Below are 18,209 nucleotides of genomic sequence, written 5' to 3'. Positions count from 1 at the left end.
AATGGTAAGGAAGCAGGCTCAGGACCCAGGAGCCCACCTGTCTGTCGCTGAGGAGAAACCACAATGATATCCATGAGCCCTTCCACATTCGCCAACACTGTCTCCTTGTTCCGGCCTGAGTACTTGTCCACACGCTGGATTGACTTGGTCTGCCAGTCTGTCCAGTAGATCCATCTGTCTTGCTACTCAACAGGAAAACCCAATAAAGAGTAAACATTATTCAACAGTCTGACCCCAGTAGCGTTTCTGTGTTTCAGCACGTGCACTCCCTCTGCCGAAATGCCCTCTCTTGTCCAGCACGCCAACTTCCGTGTGTCCCCCAGTATGGTACTATCCAGGACATCTCCCCCAATCCATACAGAATTCACTCCTCCATGCTGTTCTGTGCCTTCTACAAATGAGTCTTGACACTCTATGATCATTTGCTTATGTGTCTGTCATGTAAGATTAAGTTCTTCAAGGACAAAAATGTATTTCTTTTCTCTCTCAATTTCTAGCACTAACACCTAATCCTCAGTCAGTTGACTGCGTGGCTCAACGAATAAATGAGTTCTTATACCTAGTAAATAGGAGTAACTTGGAGACAAGGGGTCCTTCTAAGGTCCCGGCACTTCTGGGCCCTTCACTTAAGAGTCCCGGCCCAAATCCTCTGGTTACTTCTGGGGGGAGCTGCCTTCTAATTTTTTTTTTTTTTTTTAAGATTTTATTCATTTATTTGACAGAGAGAGAGAACACAAGCAGGGGGGCAGGCAGAGGGAGAGGGAGAAGCAGGCTCCCCACCAAGCAAGGAGCCCGATGTGGGGCTTGATCCCAGGACCCTGGGATCATGACCTGAGCCAAAGGCAGACGCTTAACAACTGAGTCACCCAGGTGCCCCTAGATTTTTTTTTTAATTTATTTCTTCATGAGAGAGAGAGAGAGGCAGAGGGAGAAGCAGGCTCCCTGAGGAGCAGGGAGCCCGATGCGGGACTCGATCCCAAGACCCTGGGATCATGACCTGAGCCAAAGGCAGAGGCTTAACTGACTGAGCCACCCAGGCGCCTGGGGAAGCTGCCTTCTAATGCAGTGATCCCGAGATTCTCGATCAGGGGTGGGGACAGCAGAGAAGGTGGTTCCTCTCCTGCTTCCGGGTATATATCAGAAATCCCAGGGGAAATTTAGAGATTGAAAAACCATATTCAATATCATCCTGTAGTTTTACATTTGGAGTATGGGGGGAGCCTATCATTAAGTAGAGCCAAAATCTTATTGGCTGGTAGGATACGATGCACAATACAGGTAAGTGGAAAGTCAAAAAAGAACAAAGATTTTTAAATGATTGAGAATCCCTGTTTTGGCCCCAGGCTTGGCAGGTCTTCCTTTTTCCCTTCCCCGAATTATCGTACAGGGTTAGAACTCAAAAATGACAGCCAGTGATAATTAAAACGATTAAAAATAACACGCACTGAGTGCCAGATAAGTGTGCTAACGCTCTGCGTATATTTCGGGAAGACACCACTATTAAACTCACTTATTTTATAGGTAAGTGAAGCTTAGAGAAGTTCAGTCTTTTGTCCGAAGTTGCACTTGTTCAATGATACAGGCAGAGCTTGAACCCATGGAGCTGGCAGATTAGAGGCTCTCAATAAACACATACCACCTGGCTGGCTGCCTCAAAACTCGGGCTCGTAGCCACTCCACCCTACTGTCGCTAAGCCAGCTGTCTGGGCTCAGCAGTTGGAAACACAGCATTCGAATCAACTAGGGAACCTGTTAAAATGCACATTCCTGGGCCCAACACTCATGAAGCAGAGTCTTCATCTCCCAGGGCCCAGGAACCTACATTTTCGAGCCCCTCCCTCAAATGCTAGAACGTGGAGTGGTGGGACAGGACCAGCAGGCATATGGCGGCAAGGCTTCAGTGTACAGGAAACACCCCTAAAATGAGCTTCGGTAGCACGCCTGTCGCGTAGCAACTAGGGTTGAGGCTGCCAACTTGGGATCCCAAGGAAACATCGCCCATCAAGGAGGTTTAGTTACCTCTCTCCTGAGCCAGTACCTGAGTGAGCGCAAAGGGGTGGGAGACATGGCTGACTAACACCTGCCGTAGCTTCCCGCTGAGGTCAGCGCTCTCAATCCGGTCCAGATGTGCATCCACCCAATAAATCCTGTGAAGGAAAAGAGAGAAGGTGGCTGCTCAAAATGCTTGCCAAGAAGGCCAAGCCTTCCCCCCAAGGAGCTTTCTGTCCCCCTCCTGAGCTGAACCAGCAGGGGCTGTGAGCCGTCAAAAACCACCCTTGATGAGAGAGGTCACTACAAGTTCCAAAGCTGAAGAGGGGAGGTTGGTGACTCAAGTGGGGGGTCAGAGCTGTCTGGGGTGCGGTAGAGAGCTGTGACCTCAGAGGAGTCACCCTCCAGGCTCATCTGATCCCAAAAATCGAAGCCCAATTCTTATGAACACTCTTCAAGAAGAGATCTCGGTCTACAAGGACTTCACTGAGGTTGAAGGAAGAAGGTATTCCTCTTCTCTAGCCCGACTCTCCAGGTGACTTTGATTCCCTTCCCTTCTTCTGGGGGCAGAAAGGGAAGCTGGCTGCTTCAAAGCCCCTTTCACCCCCTTCTCCCGCCCTCTAGCATTTTTTATCTAGACAAGGAGTTGCAAATTCCAATGAGTGAAGGGATCAGAAAAGTAACAAACACAAAAAAATCACCCTCCAATGGGTAAGGGGTCATGGGACGTATGGTCCAGCCACAGGATGTGCTCTGCTAAAGACACTCAAATCAAAAACATGTAAACCACACAAACAAAATCCATCTGAGGATTGAGGGCCCGATTCAGCAACCCTTGCTCTAAGAACGTGTCCCCTTATCCTTCTTGCTGCTTTTTTCCCTCCTTACCTACCAAGGAGCTTTCTATCTTTTTGTTTTCACTATCTGAATCTCCACCATCCTTTCCTCTGCCCGTTCAATTTCCAGGAAGCTCCTGGGACAGGGTTCCCACCTGCGGGTATCATAGTCCAGGGTAAGGCCATTGGGCCAACCCAGGTCTGTGTTGATGAGGACCTTCCGCTCAGAGCCGTCCAAGTTTGCCCGCTCAATCTTGGCAATGTGGCCCCAGTCTGTCCAGAAGAGGTACCTGAGATACAACACTGCCATCATCACCAAAGCATGGGAAGATGGCACCCAGAGGCTGAGAGGATACGGGGGACACACCGACACCATTAGTACATAGGCATCTTCCAAGGGACTCTTCATCAGGCCCTTCTTCCCTGGGTCTCTCCTCTGCTGGCCATAAACTTACCCCTTGCGGGGGAAAACGGCAATGGCCCGAGGCTCATCCAGGCTGTTATTGATCAGCACTTTGCGGCAGGAACCATCTAGCCTTGATGCTTCAATGGTATTTCGGCCCGTGTCCGTCCAGTACAGATTCCTGGCCACCCAATCTACTGCCAGCCCGTCGGTGGTCTTCAGCCCACGCCCGATCACTGTCTCCATGTTGCTGCCATTCAGATCTGCTCTCCTGAGGGAACAGCCCAGGGCTGGATGACTGACCCGACTGACCAGAGATAGACTGCCCCCCCTTTAAGTATATTTATTTAAGTAATCTCTACACCTGATGTGGGGCTCGAACTCATGACCCCAAGATCAAGAGTCATACGCTCCTCCAACTAAGCCAGCCAGTCACCCCTAGACTGAAACCCCTTTAATCCATGTTCCTATAATTAGATCCCTACTAGACTATAAACTCCATGGGGCAGAGACCACATATCAATCAGTACATTCCTCAGCATCTAGCACAGTAGGTACTCAAAATATTAGCAGAATAAACACATTCTTGGGAGGACAGTGTTTCCTGCTATAAATAGGAGGTGTTTGGGCCCATGTCTTGCAGAAGACAGGTTAGTAATTCCCCATATACCTTAGGGAAGAGATAAGGATTGCTAGGTGGTAATTATAAGAAAGGCAAATTTGTCAAAATCTACCTGTGTATTTTTACGTTAGTCCTACACCAGGGAATTCAACCACAGGATGGGGGTATGTCACAAACACTTAGGGAACTTCTCTAAACTACATATTCCCACCTGTTCCCAGCATGAGATTTTTTTTTTTTATGATTTTATTTATTTATGTGAGAGAGAGCGCTCACAAGCAGGGGGGAGGAGGAGAGGGAGAAGCAGGCTCCCCGCTGAGTAGGGAGCCCAATGTGGGGCTCGATCCCAGGACGCTGGGATCATGACCTGAGCCGAAGGCAGACGCTTAATGATTGAGCCACTCAGGCGCCCCTCCAGCATGAGATTCTAATATGCCCCTCAGGGAGAACAAAGGGGAATGCTCCTATTCTTTCACACGAGAGAATTCTTTCTCTGCCATCATAAACCCCTCATACTAGTGGCAGGGCATCACATTCCTCAGTTATGATGGGATAAAAAAAATTGAAAGAATAATAAAAAGTAAAATAAAACAAAAATATTTTTAAAACAGCAAAATACAACCTTGTGAACAACCATAAGCCTTGGCATTTGTCCAGGGCTCCTGTATTATAATACAGATACGTGGTTTAGCTGCATGGCCTACTCATCAATGAGTCTTAGGGGATGCTTAGAGCTCCCACAGGGCCCAATAGTGGGGTAAAGGCTCCAGGTCCCTAGCCTGACTATCCGTTTGTTTTACATACTAGGCTTCTATTAATCTAGAAATAACAACAGCAACAACAACAAACCCAAATCTGAACTCTGTTGTAAATGACAAGCGAACAAGCCAGGATCAGAACTCACTATCCAAACTACCAAATCACTCAGTCTATTTAGAGGTCAACATGAACCATGACCTCACGCCATCAGGGATGGGACATAGGTCTGCGTCCTCTGGAGATTTCAGGGACGTTCATACCTGATAACATCCAGGAATACATCTGTATAATAGACCTTCCCATCCACGCTGTCATAGTCCAGGGAAATGACATTATTTAGCTCAGGAACCGGGATGTGCACATCTGTGTGGTCGCTCGTGTCCAGTGAGATACGCCGGATGGAGCCTCGGCTGGAGAAGAGCAGGTAGGTCTCGGGGGAGGGATCGCATGTCTTCCCATCTCGCTTCAGCTGGATGCCAGTGGGGCAGGCGCAGGAGAAGCCTGAGGGCCGAGGCAAGCAGAGGTGGGAGCAGCCGCCGTTTCTCGAACCACACTTGTTAAAACCTGGGGAGGCGAGACGCATGAGCCTTGACACCCAGCCCGGATTCTTGTGGGAAGCTTACAAAGGCCCTAGTTCCTTGTGCCTGGTTCTCCTCTGTTCTAAGTGACAGAATTTGGTGCCTGGCAAGGATGAGGGAGAAGGAGCAGGTATGTCTCCCTTCAGGAGGTCTTTGGAAGGTGACGGCATCATGCAGTTGGAGTCCCAGCCATACCCAGACGGAACATGGCCTGATCCAGGAAGGGGGCTTAGGGAGGTCCTTGCCTCTGAGATCATAAAAGAATCTCTGTGCTCCGGACATATCTCGGACGCCGAGCTACCCCTGGAAAGCCAGGTCCGGCTCACCGCCCTAGGGGTCCTCTCACCCAGTGGCTGTGCCCGGTCCACGGCCTGGATGTCCATGAGGCCTGGCAGGTTGGACCTGACCAGGATGACATTGCTGCCAGTCCCCTTGTCGGCACGGTGGATGCTCCGGGTCTGCCAGTCAGTCCAGTAGATGTAGGAGTCAAGTAGAGTGAGGCCATAGGGGTGCTGCACAGGGGACACCAGCGTGTGGCGGCTGGCGCCATTCAAGTCGGCAGCCTCAATTCGCTGTGGAGGAAGGAGAGGGTGGGGGATGGCTGTGAGTAGACAAGGAGTCCTGAGTAGAGATCCTGAACAGTCCCTCTCCTGTCTTCCCAGGCTTCCAGGAAGTGACAGGAGCAGGACTCTCACCTCAGTGTGGGCATCGGCCCAGAGCAGTTGGGAGCTGGCCTTGTCCACAGTCAGCCCATTGGGCCATCCTAGGTTGTTGCTGATGAGCACGGTCCGGTCTGAGCCATCCATTCCAGACCGCTCTAGCTTGGCGTTCTCCCCCCAGTCCGTCCAGTACATGAACCTGGGCCAGGAAAAATACCCGCTGCTACGCCCGTAGCTCCTACATACTGGAAGTACTGACCCCACGTCAAACGTTGTGAAAAGGATTTTATGCAAAATGTGGAGTTGTCGTTTACGGGTCTAGAGTTTCGGATTTGCAAGACGAAAAAGTTTTGAAGACCTGTTTCACCATCATGTGCATAGACTTTACTGAGCTATACAATTAAAAACAGTTGAGATGGCAAATTTTACGTTGTTTTTTTTACCATAATTTTTTAAAAAAGGAATTTTCCATGGATTCTCTCACTTAATCCTCACAAGAGCATGAGGTATGCATTTTCACTATCACCTCCACTTACTGGTGAGGAAGCTGAGGATGAGAGGTTAAAAACGGGACCCGAAGGGTGCCTGGGTGGCTCAGTTGGTTAAGCGACTGCCTTCGGCTCAGGTCATGATCCTGGAGTCCCGGGATCGAGTCCCGCATCGGGCTCCCTGCTCGGCAGGGAGTCTGCTTCGTCCTCTGACCCTCCTCCCTCTCATGTGTTCTCTCTCTCTCATTCTCTCTCTCTCAAATAAATAAATAAAATCTTTAAAAAAAAAAAAAAAAAAAAAAAAAAAACGGGACCCGAAGTGACAGACGCAGCTAAGAAATGGTAAAGAATGTTGAATCCTGGATTTCAGACTCCAAGGCTCGTGCCCTTTACTGCTACATTGTCCTACCCCCCTGAAAGAAGTCAGAAGGAGCGTAACAGCCCCAGCGAGGTCAGTCTCCGCGTTGCTGTGAGGAACGCCTGCACTTCGTTGTTCTCTTCCCCAGCTGAGCTGGCCCACCCCGCCGCCCCGAACCACAGAGCTGGCTCTCACCCCATCTCGTGGTACAGCACAATGGCCCGCGGGCTGTCAAGGTTCTGCCACACCAACACTTTCCTCATGGACCCGTCCAAGTTGCCCACTTCAATCCGGTTGGTTCCCGTGTCTGTCCAGTACACTTTCCGGCCAATGGCATCCACCGCGAGCCCATCTGTGGTTTGCAGCCCTGCAGGAAGTCAAGAGCACACACTGGCTCCTGCCTTAAAACAGATGGGATGTTTCCCCAGCTCTGCAGCCAGACAGGGGGTCCCTGGGCTGGGAGCAAGGCCCACCTGTGGTGATGATGTCCTCATGCTGTGAGCCATCCAGATTGGCACGGCTGATGCTGTGCAGGGTACTGTCTGACCAGTACACCTTTCCTGGAAAGGGAAGGCTTAGCTCAGCCTGGACCCTCGCCTCTCCCAGAGGGACACCCATAGCTGACCCATGCCCTGAGACACCAGGGCATGTCAGAGAGTCCTCTACCCCTGAGCAGAGGAAATCAAGGGAGATACAGAAATACCGTAACAGGAACGTTCTCGGCAGAGATGGAAGCAAGGTCCCAAACCGTGCCCTCATTACCAAAGAGAAAGTGCTACAGAGATGGGGCAGGGCTGTGCCAGAGGGAACAGGGAGCCCCAGGCTCTTAGCAGGAAGCAAAGGTGGTAGGAGAGGAAGAAGAGCAGCTGCAGTGGGTCGGGGACAGAGGGCCACACGGACCTTCCTGGGGATCTACTCCAATGGCAATGGTGTTCTTCATGGTAATGTTGATAGGTACCACCACGTCGGCAAAATAAGGGATGTCCAAGGAGACCATGCGTATGTCTATTCTCCTGGCGAAGATGAGGAAACTGTTCATGCCTGCTCAGGTGGGGACAAAAGGAAAGAGGACAGTCACCCTAGTGTAGCCAGTAAGAGGATCTGGAGTAAGGCAAACGGGAGTGCATGCCCTGTCTCTGTTAGTTTCTAGTGGTGCGATCCTGGGCAAGTTCTTTAAATTGTTCAAGCCTCAGCTTCAGCATCTGTAGAATGGGGATAACAGCAGGGTATCCCGTAGGATTAGAAGAGATCATATATAGAAAGCACTTAGCACTGGGCCTGACACACAGTCATAAATGAGAGCTCTTTGCACTTTGCAGGAACTTTTACCGTGAGGTTTAAAAAACTTCATGTTAAGTGAAAGGGCTTTCCCTACACCTGGGGAGGGCCGATTCACAGATCCTTTCTCATTCAAATTCCCAAGGAAGTTAGGGTTCAAATGCGGCCTGGCACGTAGCATCCCCTAGGGAGAAACATCAACTTCTAACATCTGGGCAGCCAGGCCCTGCTTCTGGGACCCTCCAACTGTCACATAAGTTGTACACTCACAAAGTGCCACTTCCAAGGGAGGGACCATGACATTGGGGAGCACATATGTTTTAATATTTATTATACCGGCTCTCGGCAGATAGAAATAAAGTGACTTGTTCTAACCCAATCAGTGTATTATGACAATTTTCCAATACTGAAAGCAAAACATCTGAGAAAAGAGCATCTTTTTCTAAAATGCATAGAGACCTCATAAGAACAAGTTAGACTCTGCCTATGATCCTGTCTACCTGGCCCCTTGGGCCTCATCCTGGACTTCTCCTTTTCTCTAAAACTTCTTGGTCTCTCCTTTGCCTCTCAGAGTACCGGGACCCACAGTTTCTCAGCCCACCCTGGAGTCCACCTACAGGGAAGGAAGAGAGCCACTGCCCCTCCTGGAGAGGCTCTATCCTGGCCTGTGCTGCTCCAACTTACCTGGTGAGCAGGTCTTGCCATCAGGCATCAGGTTGATGCCCGTGGGGCAGGTACAGCTGAAGCCACTCGGATTTGGGGACCGAAGACACAGATGGCTGCAGCCTCCATTCTCCCTAGCACATGGCGTGGACACTGGGTAGGGAGGAGGAGGGGGGTCAGTAGGGAGGTCTATGGCAAAGGAAGGCTGAGGAGAAGCCACGGTGGGCCGAGGGCTGTTCACCTGGGGGCCGCCGGCGGTGGAAGACGTGGATGTCCATAAGGTTCTCCAAGTTCTCCTGCAGGGTCTCCCGGTCTAGCCCCGTCAGCCGGTCAGCGCTCTGTATACTCTTGGTCTGCCAGTCAGTCCAGTAGATGCGCTCCCCATACAGGGTTAGCCCAAAGGGGTGGGGGAGCTCGCTTCCAATCAGCACCTGCCGGGGGCCCCAGCACTTGTGTCATCCCCCAGCAAGGTGCGACAGTACAGAGCGGCGATCAAGAGGGAGCCACCTCCGCATGTGGAGTCAGGATGCAGTCCCTCCACTACCACCTGCTGAGCGACCTTGAGCAAGAGCTGGTTATAAAATCTCTCTGAAGGACGCCTGGGTGGCCCAGCCAGTCAAGCAGCTGCCTTCGGCTCAGGTCATGATCCTAAGGTCCTGGGATCGAGTCCCGAGCAGGAAGCCTGCTTCTCCCTCTGCCTGCCACTCCCCCTGCTTGTGCTCGCTTTCTCTCTCTCTGATTAAAAAAAAAAAATCTCGGGGCGCCTGGGTGGTTCAGTCGTTAAGCCTCTGCCTTCGGCTCAGGTCATGATCCCAGAGTCCTGGGATCGAGCCCCGCATTGAGTTCCCTGCTCCGCGGGAAGCCTGCTTCTCCCTCTCCCACTGCCCCTGCTTGTGTTCCCTCTCTCGCTGTGTCTCTCTCTGTCAAACAAACAAATAAAATCTTAAAAAAAAAAAAAAAAATCTCTCTGAGCTTTGGTTTGCCAATCTGTGATATGATCGTGATGGCGCCTGGCTCCAAGGGTTGTGTGATGATAGTAAAAGATCATGTATGATTAACGTAACCTCAGAGTATCTCTGCACAAATTATTTACTAATTACAAAAGGAAAAACAGCAACTGCATGGTGGACACCACCTTAACCAACCATCTTACCCATGGCAAGTTAATTTCACTGTAAAGGGACAAGCTGACCTCTGTGCCTGCTGATGAGACACGACTTTATTTAATGTAGTACCCCTGCCCCAAACACATAATCTGAATCTAAGGAAACAGCAGACGGATTGAGGGACGTTCTACAAAATAACTGGCATTTGATTTTTAAAAATACAAAGGTCAACAAAGACATAGAAAGGACTTATTTCCTTGACTGGATGGGTTAATTAATTATGAGGAAGTGTTCCAGATTAGAGGTTAAAGAGACCTGATTACTCAACACAGTTGTGATCTGGGATTGGATCCTGGCCTCAGAAAAAAAAAAAAGGAAAAAAAAAAAAGCTATAAAGGATATTATTGGGGCAATTGGTGGTGAGACTGAATATGGACTGTTAATTAGACAGTAATAGTGTATCAATGTTAAACTTCCTGATTTTGATCATTGCACTGTGGTTACTTAAGACAATGTCCTTGTTCTTAGGAAATCGAAATATTTTGGGGTCAAGGGCAGGATGTTTCCAATTTAATCTCAGATGGTTCAGAAAAATAATCACGTGTGTGTGCGTGTGTGTGTGTGTGTGTGTGTGTGTTTGTGTGGTTAGAAAGAGAATGGTTCACCGATTTGACAATTCTTATAACTTTTCTGTAAACTTGAAATTATACCAATAAACAACATCAAAAACAAAGAGAACGATCTCTCACGGGTCCAGGAGGCAATTGGTGATTAAATAGTGTCAGTTGTGACAGTTAGTAGGAAGGTCTGTGCACCACAATCTACACAAAGCCCTAGCTTCCCTTCATCACCAGGCAACAATCCCCCACCCAGCCTCCTCGGCTCTGAAGGGCAGACACAGCCTCAAAGGAAGAGCACACCCCTCATGCTGGTCCCATCACGCCTGGGTCCTCCTAGCTGCCGGCCAGGGAGTGCTGCCCCGGAGGCTGTGGGGGTTGGGGGAGGATGCCTTAACACCACCCTTACCTTCCTCTTGCTGCCATCCAGACCAGCAAATTCAATCGTCTTCATGCCAGCATCCGCCCAGTAAAGCCGCTGGGACCCGTAGTCAATGGCTAATCCATTAGGCCAGGTCAGATTGGAAGAGATGATGACCTGGCGGCCGGAGGCATCCATGCCAGCTCGTTCAATCTTGGGGCTTGCACCCCAGTCGGTCCAATACATGTACCTGGGCACAGGCAAGGAAGCTCTTACAAGCCTTCTAGTTAACACACCGTGGGGACTCGGGGCGCCTGGGGTGTCAGCTGCTGGCACTCGTTGCCCCAGCCTCCTGCCTCAGCTCCCAGCCCCATCATGGGCTCAAAGCCGTCCCCGAAGGGCTTGTATGTTCTATCACTATCCAAAGGTTCCCCAGGGTTTTAATAAAGGCAGAGCTCAATGGCTCAAGGAGTGTTTGGCAAATGAGGCCTATTTGGGGATAAAGAAAGAAGGGAAGAATGGGGTACAAGGTGTCCATGTGGGCACCTGGGTGGCTCAGTTGGTTAAACGACTGCCTTCAGCTCTGGTCATGATCCTGGAGTCCCAGGATCGAGTCCCACATTGGGCTCCCTGCTCAGCGGGGAGTCTGCTTCTCCCTCTGACCTTCCCCGCTCTCATGTGCTCTCTCTCTCTCTCTCATTCTCTCTCTCAAACAAATAAATAAATCTTAAAAAAAAAAAAAAGAAAAAAGAAAAAGAAATGTTTCCTGGGGGTGCCTGGGTGGCTTAGTTGGTTAAAATCTGCCTTCGGCTCAGGTCATGATCCCAGGGTCCTAGGATCGAGCCCCGTGTCGGTCTCCCTGCTCAGCGGAGAGCCTGCTTTTCCCTCTCCCTCTGCCTGTGATCTCTCTCTCTCTCTCTGTCAAATAAATAAATAAAATCTTAAAAAAAAAAAAAAATGTTTCCTTGACTGGATGGGTTAAATAATTATGGTACACAAATTTAATGGAATTCTTCTATATAACCATGAAGAAGAATAAGACAGCTCTATATTATCAAGTGGAAAGATATCCAGAATATATAGTTAAGTGAAAAAAAAAAAACCCAAATTACGAAACAGTATGCCACTGTGGTAGAACCAAAACCACCACCACCACCACCACCAAATATATATATATGCATGTAAAAGAAAATCTGGAAAAATACCCTAAACCATTAACTGTTAACAATGGTTATTGCTGGAGAGTGAGGCTATAGGAAATCTTCACTTACTACAGATTTATTTACTTATTTGTTTGTTGGTTGGTTTATTTACAATGAGTTCCTTTTGTTAGCAGACAAAAAAAAAAAGATGAAAAAATTTAAAAGGTTTCCTTGTCCACTGGGGGGGCGGAGTTTTCACTGTGCCTCTGTGGTTTCTGTAAATGCTCTTCCTGCCTGTGCCCATAAGATCTGGCCATTCCCGCTAACCTCCAGACTCCCCTCTAGTGCTCAGAGCTGTGGGATGGGTGGAGCTTGTCCCAAAGGAACAGGTGCTCACCCGCCCATGGGTTCCACCACGATGTCCCGGGGACGATCAAGGTTCTCCCAGATGAGAACTGTCCTCATGCTGCCATCTGTGTTGGCCACTTCAATCCGGTCTGTCCCTACCAAGAAGTAAGGGGCAAAGATATTAACTCTATTCTTGGTCCTTCACCCTCCTGCCTTCCACTCCCAGCACAGAGCCTGGCATGCCGGAGATGATCAGGAAATATTTTACAACAGATGCGCAACAGATACTGAGTGAACTGAATTTGGAGAAGATGATGCTGCAGGTCCGGGGACCACACTTTGAGTAGCTCTGGTATGAGGTATTCCTCTTGCCTCCCAGACTCACCTGGCTCATAGAAAATGCTTGTTTTATTAAGACAGTGATGGAAGGAAAACCACAGGGCAGAGTTTCCTTCTCTGAAATGCCTCAAAACATTCCTGAGAACCAGCTACAGAGGCAGCTACTGTTAGCTGCCTTCTGACTGGCAAATGCCAAACCCTCAGATATGAGCGTATAGCTTCAGCTCTGTAGCAGCCCCACCACTTCTGACCTGCCAAGAACTTTAGGCCAAGACAAGTGGTCTAGATGGGGCCCCTTCTACCTGAGGCTAGAATTTCAGTAAGAAGACCCCCACAGAGCCGGGCCATGGCTGCCCTGAACATACCTGCATCTGTCCAGTATAGCTTGTTGGTGACCCAATCGATGGCTAGGCCTGCTGGACTCTCCAAACTGGTATCCACTACCACCTAGACAGAAAGCAAAGCTGTTAGCACCAACTGGACTTGTACCTCAGCTCTGGGGCCCAACTGTACCAATTCTCAAGGATGGCAAAGGTATGGGAAGCCTTGACCCAGGAGAAGCTGGATTCCGCCCCTCAGTCTCTGCCCTCCCCGATGGGCCCTACCTCCTGTCCTGTTCCATCCCACTTGGCCCTGCTGATGGTGTCAGTGCTGACATCTGTCCAGTACACGTGGTCATCCCGGGAGTCCCAGTCAAGGGCCACAGCACTGCGCACGTCAGCCAGTGGGATGACATCGTCGGACAGGTCCTCTGTGTCGAAGCTGATCCGACGGATGTCCATCCTTCGGGCAAAAAGCAGGAACTTGTCAAGACCTGATCAAAGGCCGAAAGGGGTCTTCTTTTAATGCTCTAAATCCAATCACAGTGACAGACACAGACGCTCACCTGTGTGACATCTGGTTCAATCACACTTCCTGGGATCTGGTGCCCTTTGTCCCCTACTCTTCACACTTCAGGCCCTCTGTGAGCACTGGGCAGGCCCGTGTTGACAGACTCAGGCTTTAGGGTCAATGGACTAGGAAACAGACTCTCCCCAGGGTCTGGAAGTGTATCCTGTTTAAGCGTCTGTCAGCTTCACCTCCTTTTCTCTCCTCTTTGCTCAGCCTCTTTGGACGCACTGGCTGGCTGTCTGTCCACCCCCACCCGACCTTGCTCACTTCCATGCCTGCTTCAGGGCTTCCGCTCCACTCCATCACCTACATCCTTCTCTTCACAACATTACCCAACAATGACTACTGAGCACTCACTCCTTGCCAGGCCTGCCTTGCCTCCTTTACTCTCATAGCAACTCTTTGTGATTCACGTCATTCTTATTCTCATTTCCTAGATTAGCAACCCTGAGGCTAAAAGCAGGTCAAGGAGCTTGCCCAGCTTCCCCCAGCTACAAAGCACCAGAGCTGGGACTTGAACTCAGGTCTGGCTCCGGAGAAGGAGCTCTGGCTACCCCGCTACACAGCTGCTTCCCCCTGGCTCTTCTCCGTCCCTTGCCCCATTCTGGTCTATCTGAATATTTCCCAGTATACATTTCTGCCCGGAAGGCACTTCCTGCCTCACTTTACCGAGTGTCTTCTTTTAAGCTCTGGGAAATGCTTAGGGGGAGCTCCTGGGGAAACCTGTTGTACCTCACTGAGACAAGAGGGACAAAGCTGGGCACTTACAAGAATGCAAGGAAGGCAGGTTCTCAATCAATGCGTGTTGAATGAATAGCCCCTGTTCCTCTGAATAGTTTCCCTAATATCACTCTCTGGAAAGGACCCAGATCCCAAGAGAAGTTTGGTTTTAACAAGGGACAAGAGGGTCAGTGAGTACACAGCAGTAAACAAGAGCAACTGCTGATGTGTGAGGAATTACCCCTAGCTCCTTGCTGGTGATGTCATACTCCATCACCCCTCTCTGGACTATTCTTAGGAAAAGTCACCTGCAACTCTGAGCTAGACAGGGCTACCCTCTCAAGGCAATAACCCTGCAGGAGCTCAAAGGAAGCCAAAATAGGAGTTCAGGGAGCGACCAGGGAACCCCATAATCTCCCACTCTTTAGACACTTATTTATCCAGGGTCTATGTATACAGAGCATCACCAAAGGTCCTAACCTTGGCTCTCTGGTTTAGGAGCTGGAAGGAAGTCTTTAATAGGGTGAGGCTAAAGGTAAAGAGATAGAAACCCCTACTTTCTAGAAGGGCCTGGAACCCTCTCGCTGCCTATGGATAAAGCATCCTACCTGGTGAAATGATCCACCAGCCTGGTTGCAGGTATTCATGCTCAACTGGGTTGTGCCACTGAGCCCTGAGGCCTCAGCTTGGATATAGGAGCCATCAGCCTCTTAAGTTCTTCCTCTCCAGGGGCTATCTGAGGAGCCTGGCTCTTCCCCATGACAGGCAATCCCTTGAATTCCTATCTCCTGTTCCTTCCGCCCACCTTCACAAGGCACGTCCACTAAGGCAGGTGCCCCAGACCCACTTACTCTGGGCACAGGCGTGGCTGCTGATCTTGCGGAAACCGGTGGGGCAGGCACATGTATAGTTCTGGCCACTGGGCAGACATAGGTGGGTGCAGCCTCCGTTGTTGTCCCCACAGCGGTTCTTCCCTGTTCAAAGAGCCCAGAGCAAAAGGGTCAGGAGAGACCAAAGGTTGGCAGAGTCCACCCCAAGGCAAGTGAGTAGGGGTTTAGCCAGGGTGTGAGTTCCCTGGAAGGAGGAACTATGTCTCATTATTTATTATATCTGTCCCAGCTGCGAACACAGTGAATCCCTGACAGAAGAGATATCCTGTAAACGTTTGCCTGAATCAGATGGCGACAGTGAAGCCGATTTTCTCGACTCTCGATGTTGTATCCTAAATGTCCAGCAGAGGGAGAAATTGGCCCGTATCCGTGCCAACCGCAAATTTCCCGGCCGGAAACAATGGCAGCCGAGACAGGTGCAGGGAAGGTTCTCAGAGGCACCGGAGGTCCACCAGGTGGGTCCTTTCTTACCTGCAGGCTGGCGCTGGGGGTGCAGGGTGTGGATGTCCATGGGGAAATGGAGTTTGTTGCGAATGATCTCTTGGTTCTTGCCAGTGAATTTGTTAGCACTATTGATGCTCTTGGTGTGCCAGTCTGTCCAGTACAGGCTGTCTTCAAACACGGTGATGGCAAAGGGATGGGGGAGGCCTGGGGAAAGTCCAGAAGGACCTCAGTCCAGACAGAGCCTACCATGGGCTCCAGGCCCAGGCCTGGCAACTGCGCAAATCTCACCCTCTGCCAAGGCTCCTGGGGGCTGGGATTGGGGAAGAAGGATGAGAGATGAAGGAGAGTGGAGAAAGGGCCTCACCCTGGCTAATGACAGCCTTGCGGTGACTCCCGTCCAGATTGGCCCTCTCGATGACATGGTGCTTAGCATCCACCCAGTACATACGATGCCCAGCATAGTCAATGGTGAGGCCATTGGGCCAGAAGAGGTGAGTATCGGCAATGATGCGGCGTCCAGAGCCATCCATGCTGGAGGCCTCAATGCGGGGGGTGTTGCCCCAGTCTGTCCAGTAAATGGTACTAGGAAAAGACAAAAGGAAATTGAGAGACAGGCAGCAGAAGGCTGGTAGTAACAGGAATAATAATCAGACTGGGGCCTTTTATCCATTTAACCCAGGGGAGTCCAACTAGCAGGAGGCACATTCTGTGTGTAGTCCACAGAGTGTTTTCTCAATGTCTGAATTTAAATGTCTCTAGCAGGGCATTTATTCATTTAACAATTCTTTTTTTTTTTTAAAGATTTTATTTATTTGACACAGAGAGAGACAGCAAGAGAGGGAACACAAGCAGGGGGAGTGGGAGAGGGAGAAGCAGGCTTCCCGCCGAGCAGGGAGCCTGATGCAGCGCTCGATCCCAGGACCCTGGGATCATGACCTGAGCCGAAGGCAGATGCATGATGACTGAGGTGCCTCCCCCCCTTTTTTTTTTTAATAGTACTTGCAGGGCTGTCTCTTAGGGATTAGGAGTATCGCAGTAAACAGAACAGACAAAAATCCCAACCCTTGTGGGAGACTTTTTTCTCTAATAACAAAAATTATTAATTTTTATTAATTAGTTCAACCCTATGAACTAATAATAAAAATATTAAGCGCCTGCAATGATTTAATGTGTCTTAGCCATTTAAAATGCATCACATTTTGGGTGAGTGAAATAGGTGAAGGGGGTCAAAAGGTACAAACTTCTAATTATATAATAAGTAAGTCATGGGGATGTAATGCACGGCATGGCGACTATAGTTAATCACACTGTGCTGTATTATTTCAAAGTTGCTAAGAGAGTAGATCTTAAAAGTTCTCATCACAAGAAAAAACTGGGGCGCCTGGGTGGCTCAGTCGTTAAGCCTCTACCTTTGCCTTGGGTCATGATCCTGGGGTCCTGGGATCAAGCCCCGCATCGGGCTCCCTGCTCAGCGGGGAGCCTGCTTCTCCCTCTCCCACTCCCCCTGCTTGTGTTCCCTGTCTCTCTGTATCTCTCTCTGTCAAATAAATAAAATCTTTAAAAAAAAATTGTTGTAACTGTTGTACTCTGACAGATGTTAATGAGACTTATTGCAGTGATCATTTTGCAATATACACAAATACTGAATCATTATGCTGTACACCTGAAACTAATATAAGGTTATATATGTATAAATATACCTCCATTTTATTTTATTTTTTTAAAGATTTTATTTATTTATTTGACAGAGAGACACACAGCAAGAGAGGGAACACAAGCAGGGGGAGTGGGAGAGGGAGAAGCAGGCTTCCGTGGAGCAGGGAGCCTGATGTGGGGCTTGATCCCAGGACCTCGGGATCATGACCTGAGCCGAAGGCAGACGCTTAATGACTGAGCCACCCAGGCACCCCTGTACCTCCATTTTAAAAAGTGAGTTTCTTTTAAAATCACACGGCTAGAAGGTAGGTGTGCTTTTTTTATCCCCAATTATAAGTGACTGAGCGCAGGCAGATATAGACTGACCCAAGACCACACGGCCATTTCCTGCAGAGCCAGGACTCGAATCCAGGCATGTCTGGGTGCAGAGCCCATGCTGTTTTAAGGCCACACTGTGAAGAGGCCCTTCCAACAAGGTCTGGCCCAAGAACTGTCCCTAGAGGTTGCAAGAGGGATTTGGGAGCTTGAGACACAACTCACTCACCCCTCCATGGGGTGCAAGGCAATAGCCCGGGGCTTCTCAAGGTTTTGCCAGAGCAGCACCTTCCGATGGGCCCCGTCCAGGTTGGCGACCTCAATCCTTGATGTCCCCGAGTCGGTCCAATAGAGTTTGTCATGGACCCAATCCACAGCCAGGCCCCCTGATGGAAAGAGGCAACAGGAAAGTGTCAGGGATTCAGCCAGGTGTCCTCTGTGCCCACGTAACAAGAGCCAAATCTTACAGGAAGGTGTTGGGTTGGGCGCTGTTCTGACCATGTTACGTACACCAACTCACTTGATCGTCAGAACAACTCTGGGAGCTCAATACTAGAATCTCCGTGAAGATGGAGAAACAGGCAGAGAGAAATCGAGGAACTGTCCAAGGTCAAGCACTTCCTCCTCTCAGCCAACCATATTCTACTTCCTGAATCCTGGCTCCCTGACCCACGCCCAGGGTCCGCCCCCCCCCCCCCCCCCCCCCCCCCGCCCCGCACTGCCTCAAGGGTTTGCAAACTGGCTCAG

General features: G+C 49.9%; 1 protein-coding gene across 3 annotated transcripts in view; it reads right to left on the bottom strand.

The window, feature by feature from the left end:
* The window catches only part of LRP4 (LDL receptor related protein 4), a 49,920-nt gene that overhangs the window by 11,945 nt on the left and 19,766 nt on the right, over window positions 1–18,209 (bottom strand). For all 3 annotated transcript variants that reach the window (XM_036104949.2, XM_078058075.1, XM_078058072.1), the window contains 20 exons: window positions 17,692–17,848; window positions 15,856–16,073; window positions 15,519–15,695; window positions 15,009–15,131; window positions 13,152–13,360; window positions 12,912–12,993; window positions 12,257–12,362; window positions 10,766–10,967; window positions 8,875–9,064; window positions 8,655–8,786; window positions 7,593–7,733; window positions 7,166–7,252; window positions 6,888–7,059; window positions 5,883–6,045; window positions 5,534–5,759; window positions 4,870–5,173; window positions 3,281–3,499; window positions 2,981–3,115; window positions 2,039–2,147; window positions 38–182 (listed from right to left, as the gene is read on the bottom strand). In XM_036104949.2, coding sequence (XP_035960842.1) covers window positions 38–182; window positions 2,039–2,147; window positions 2,981–3,115; window positions 3,281–3,499; window positions 4,870–5,173; window positions 5,534–5,759; window positions 5,883–6,045; window positions 6,888–7,059; window positions 7,166–7,252; window positions 7,593–7,733; window positions 8,655–8,786; window positions 8,875–9,064; window positions 10,766–10,967; window positions 12,257–12,362; window positions 12,912–12,993; window positions 13,152–13,360; window positions 15,009–15,131; window positions 15,519–15,695; window positions 15,856–16,073; window positions 17,692–17,848 — 3,297 coding nt within the window. The remainder of the gene's footprint in view (window positions 1–37; window positions 183–2,038; window positions 2,148–2,980; window positions 3,116–3,280; window positions 3,500–4,869; window positions 5,174–5,533; window positions 5,760–5,882; window positions 6,046–6,887; window positions 7,060–7,165; window positions 7,253–7,592; window positions 7,734–8,654; window positions 8,787–8,874; window positions 9,065–10,765; window positions 10,968–12,256; window positions 12,363–12,911; window positions 12,994–13,151; window positions 13,361–15,008; window positions 15,132–15,518; window positions 15,696–15,855; window positions 16,074–17,691; window positions 17,849–18,209) is intronic.

This window comes from Halichoerus grypus, chromosome 11 (assembly GCF_964656455.1).
Source record: "Halichoerus grypus chromosome 11, mHalGry1.hap1.1, whole genome shotgun sequence".
Classification (NCBI taxonomy): Eukaryota; Metazoa; Chordata; class Mammalia; order Carnivora; family Phocidae; genus Halichoerus; species Halichoerus grypus.
The sequence above is the reverse complement of the archived record's forward strand: the minus strand, read 5'-3'. Positions and strand labels throughout refer to the sequence as shown.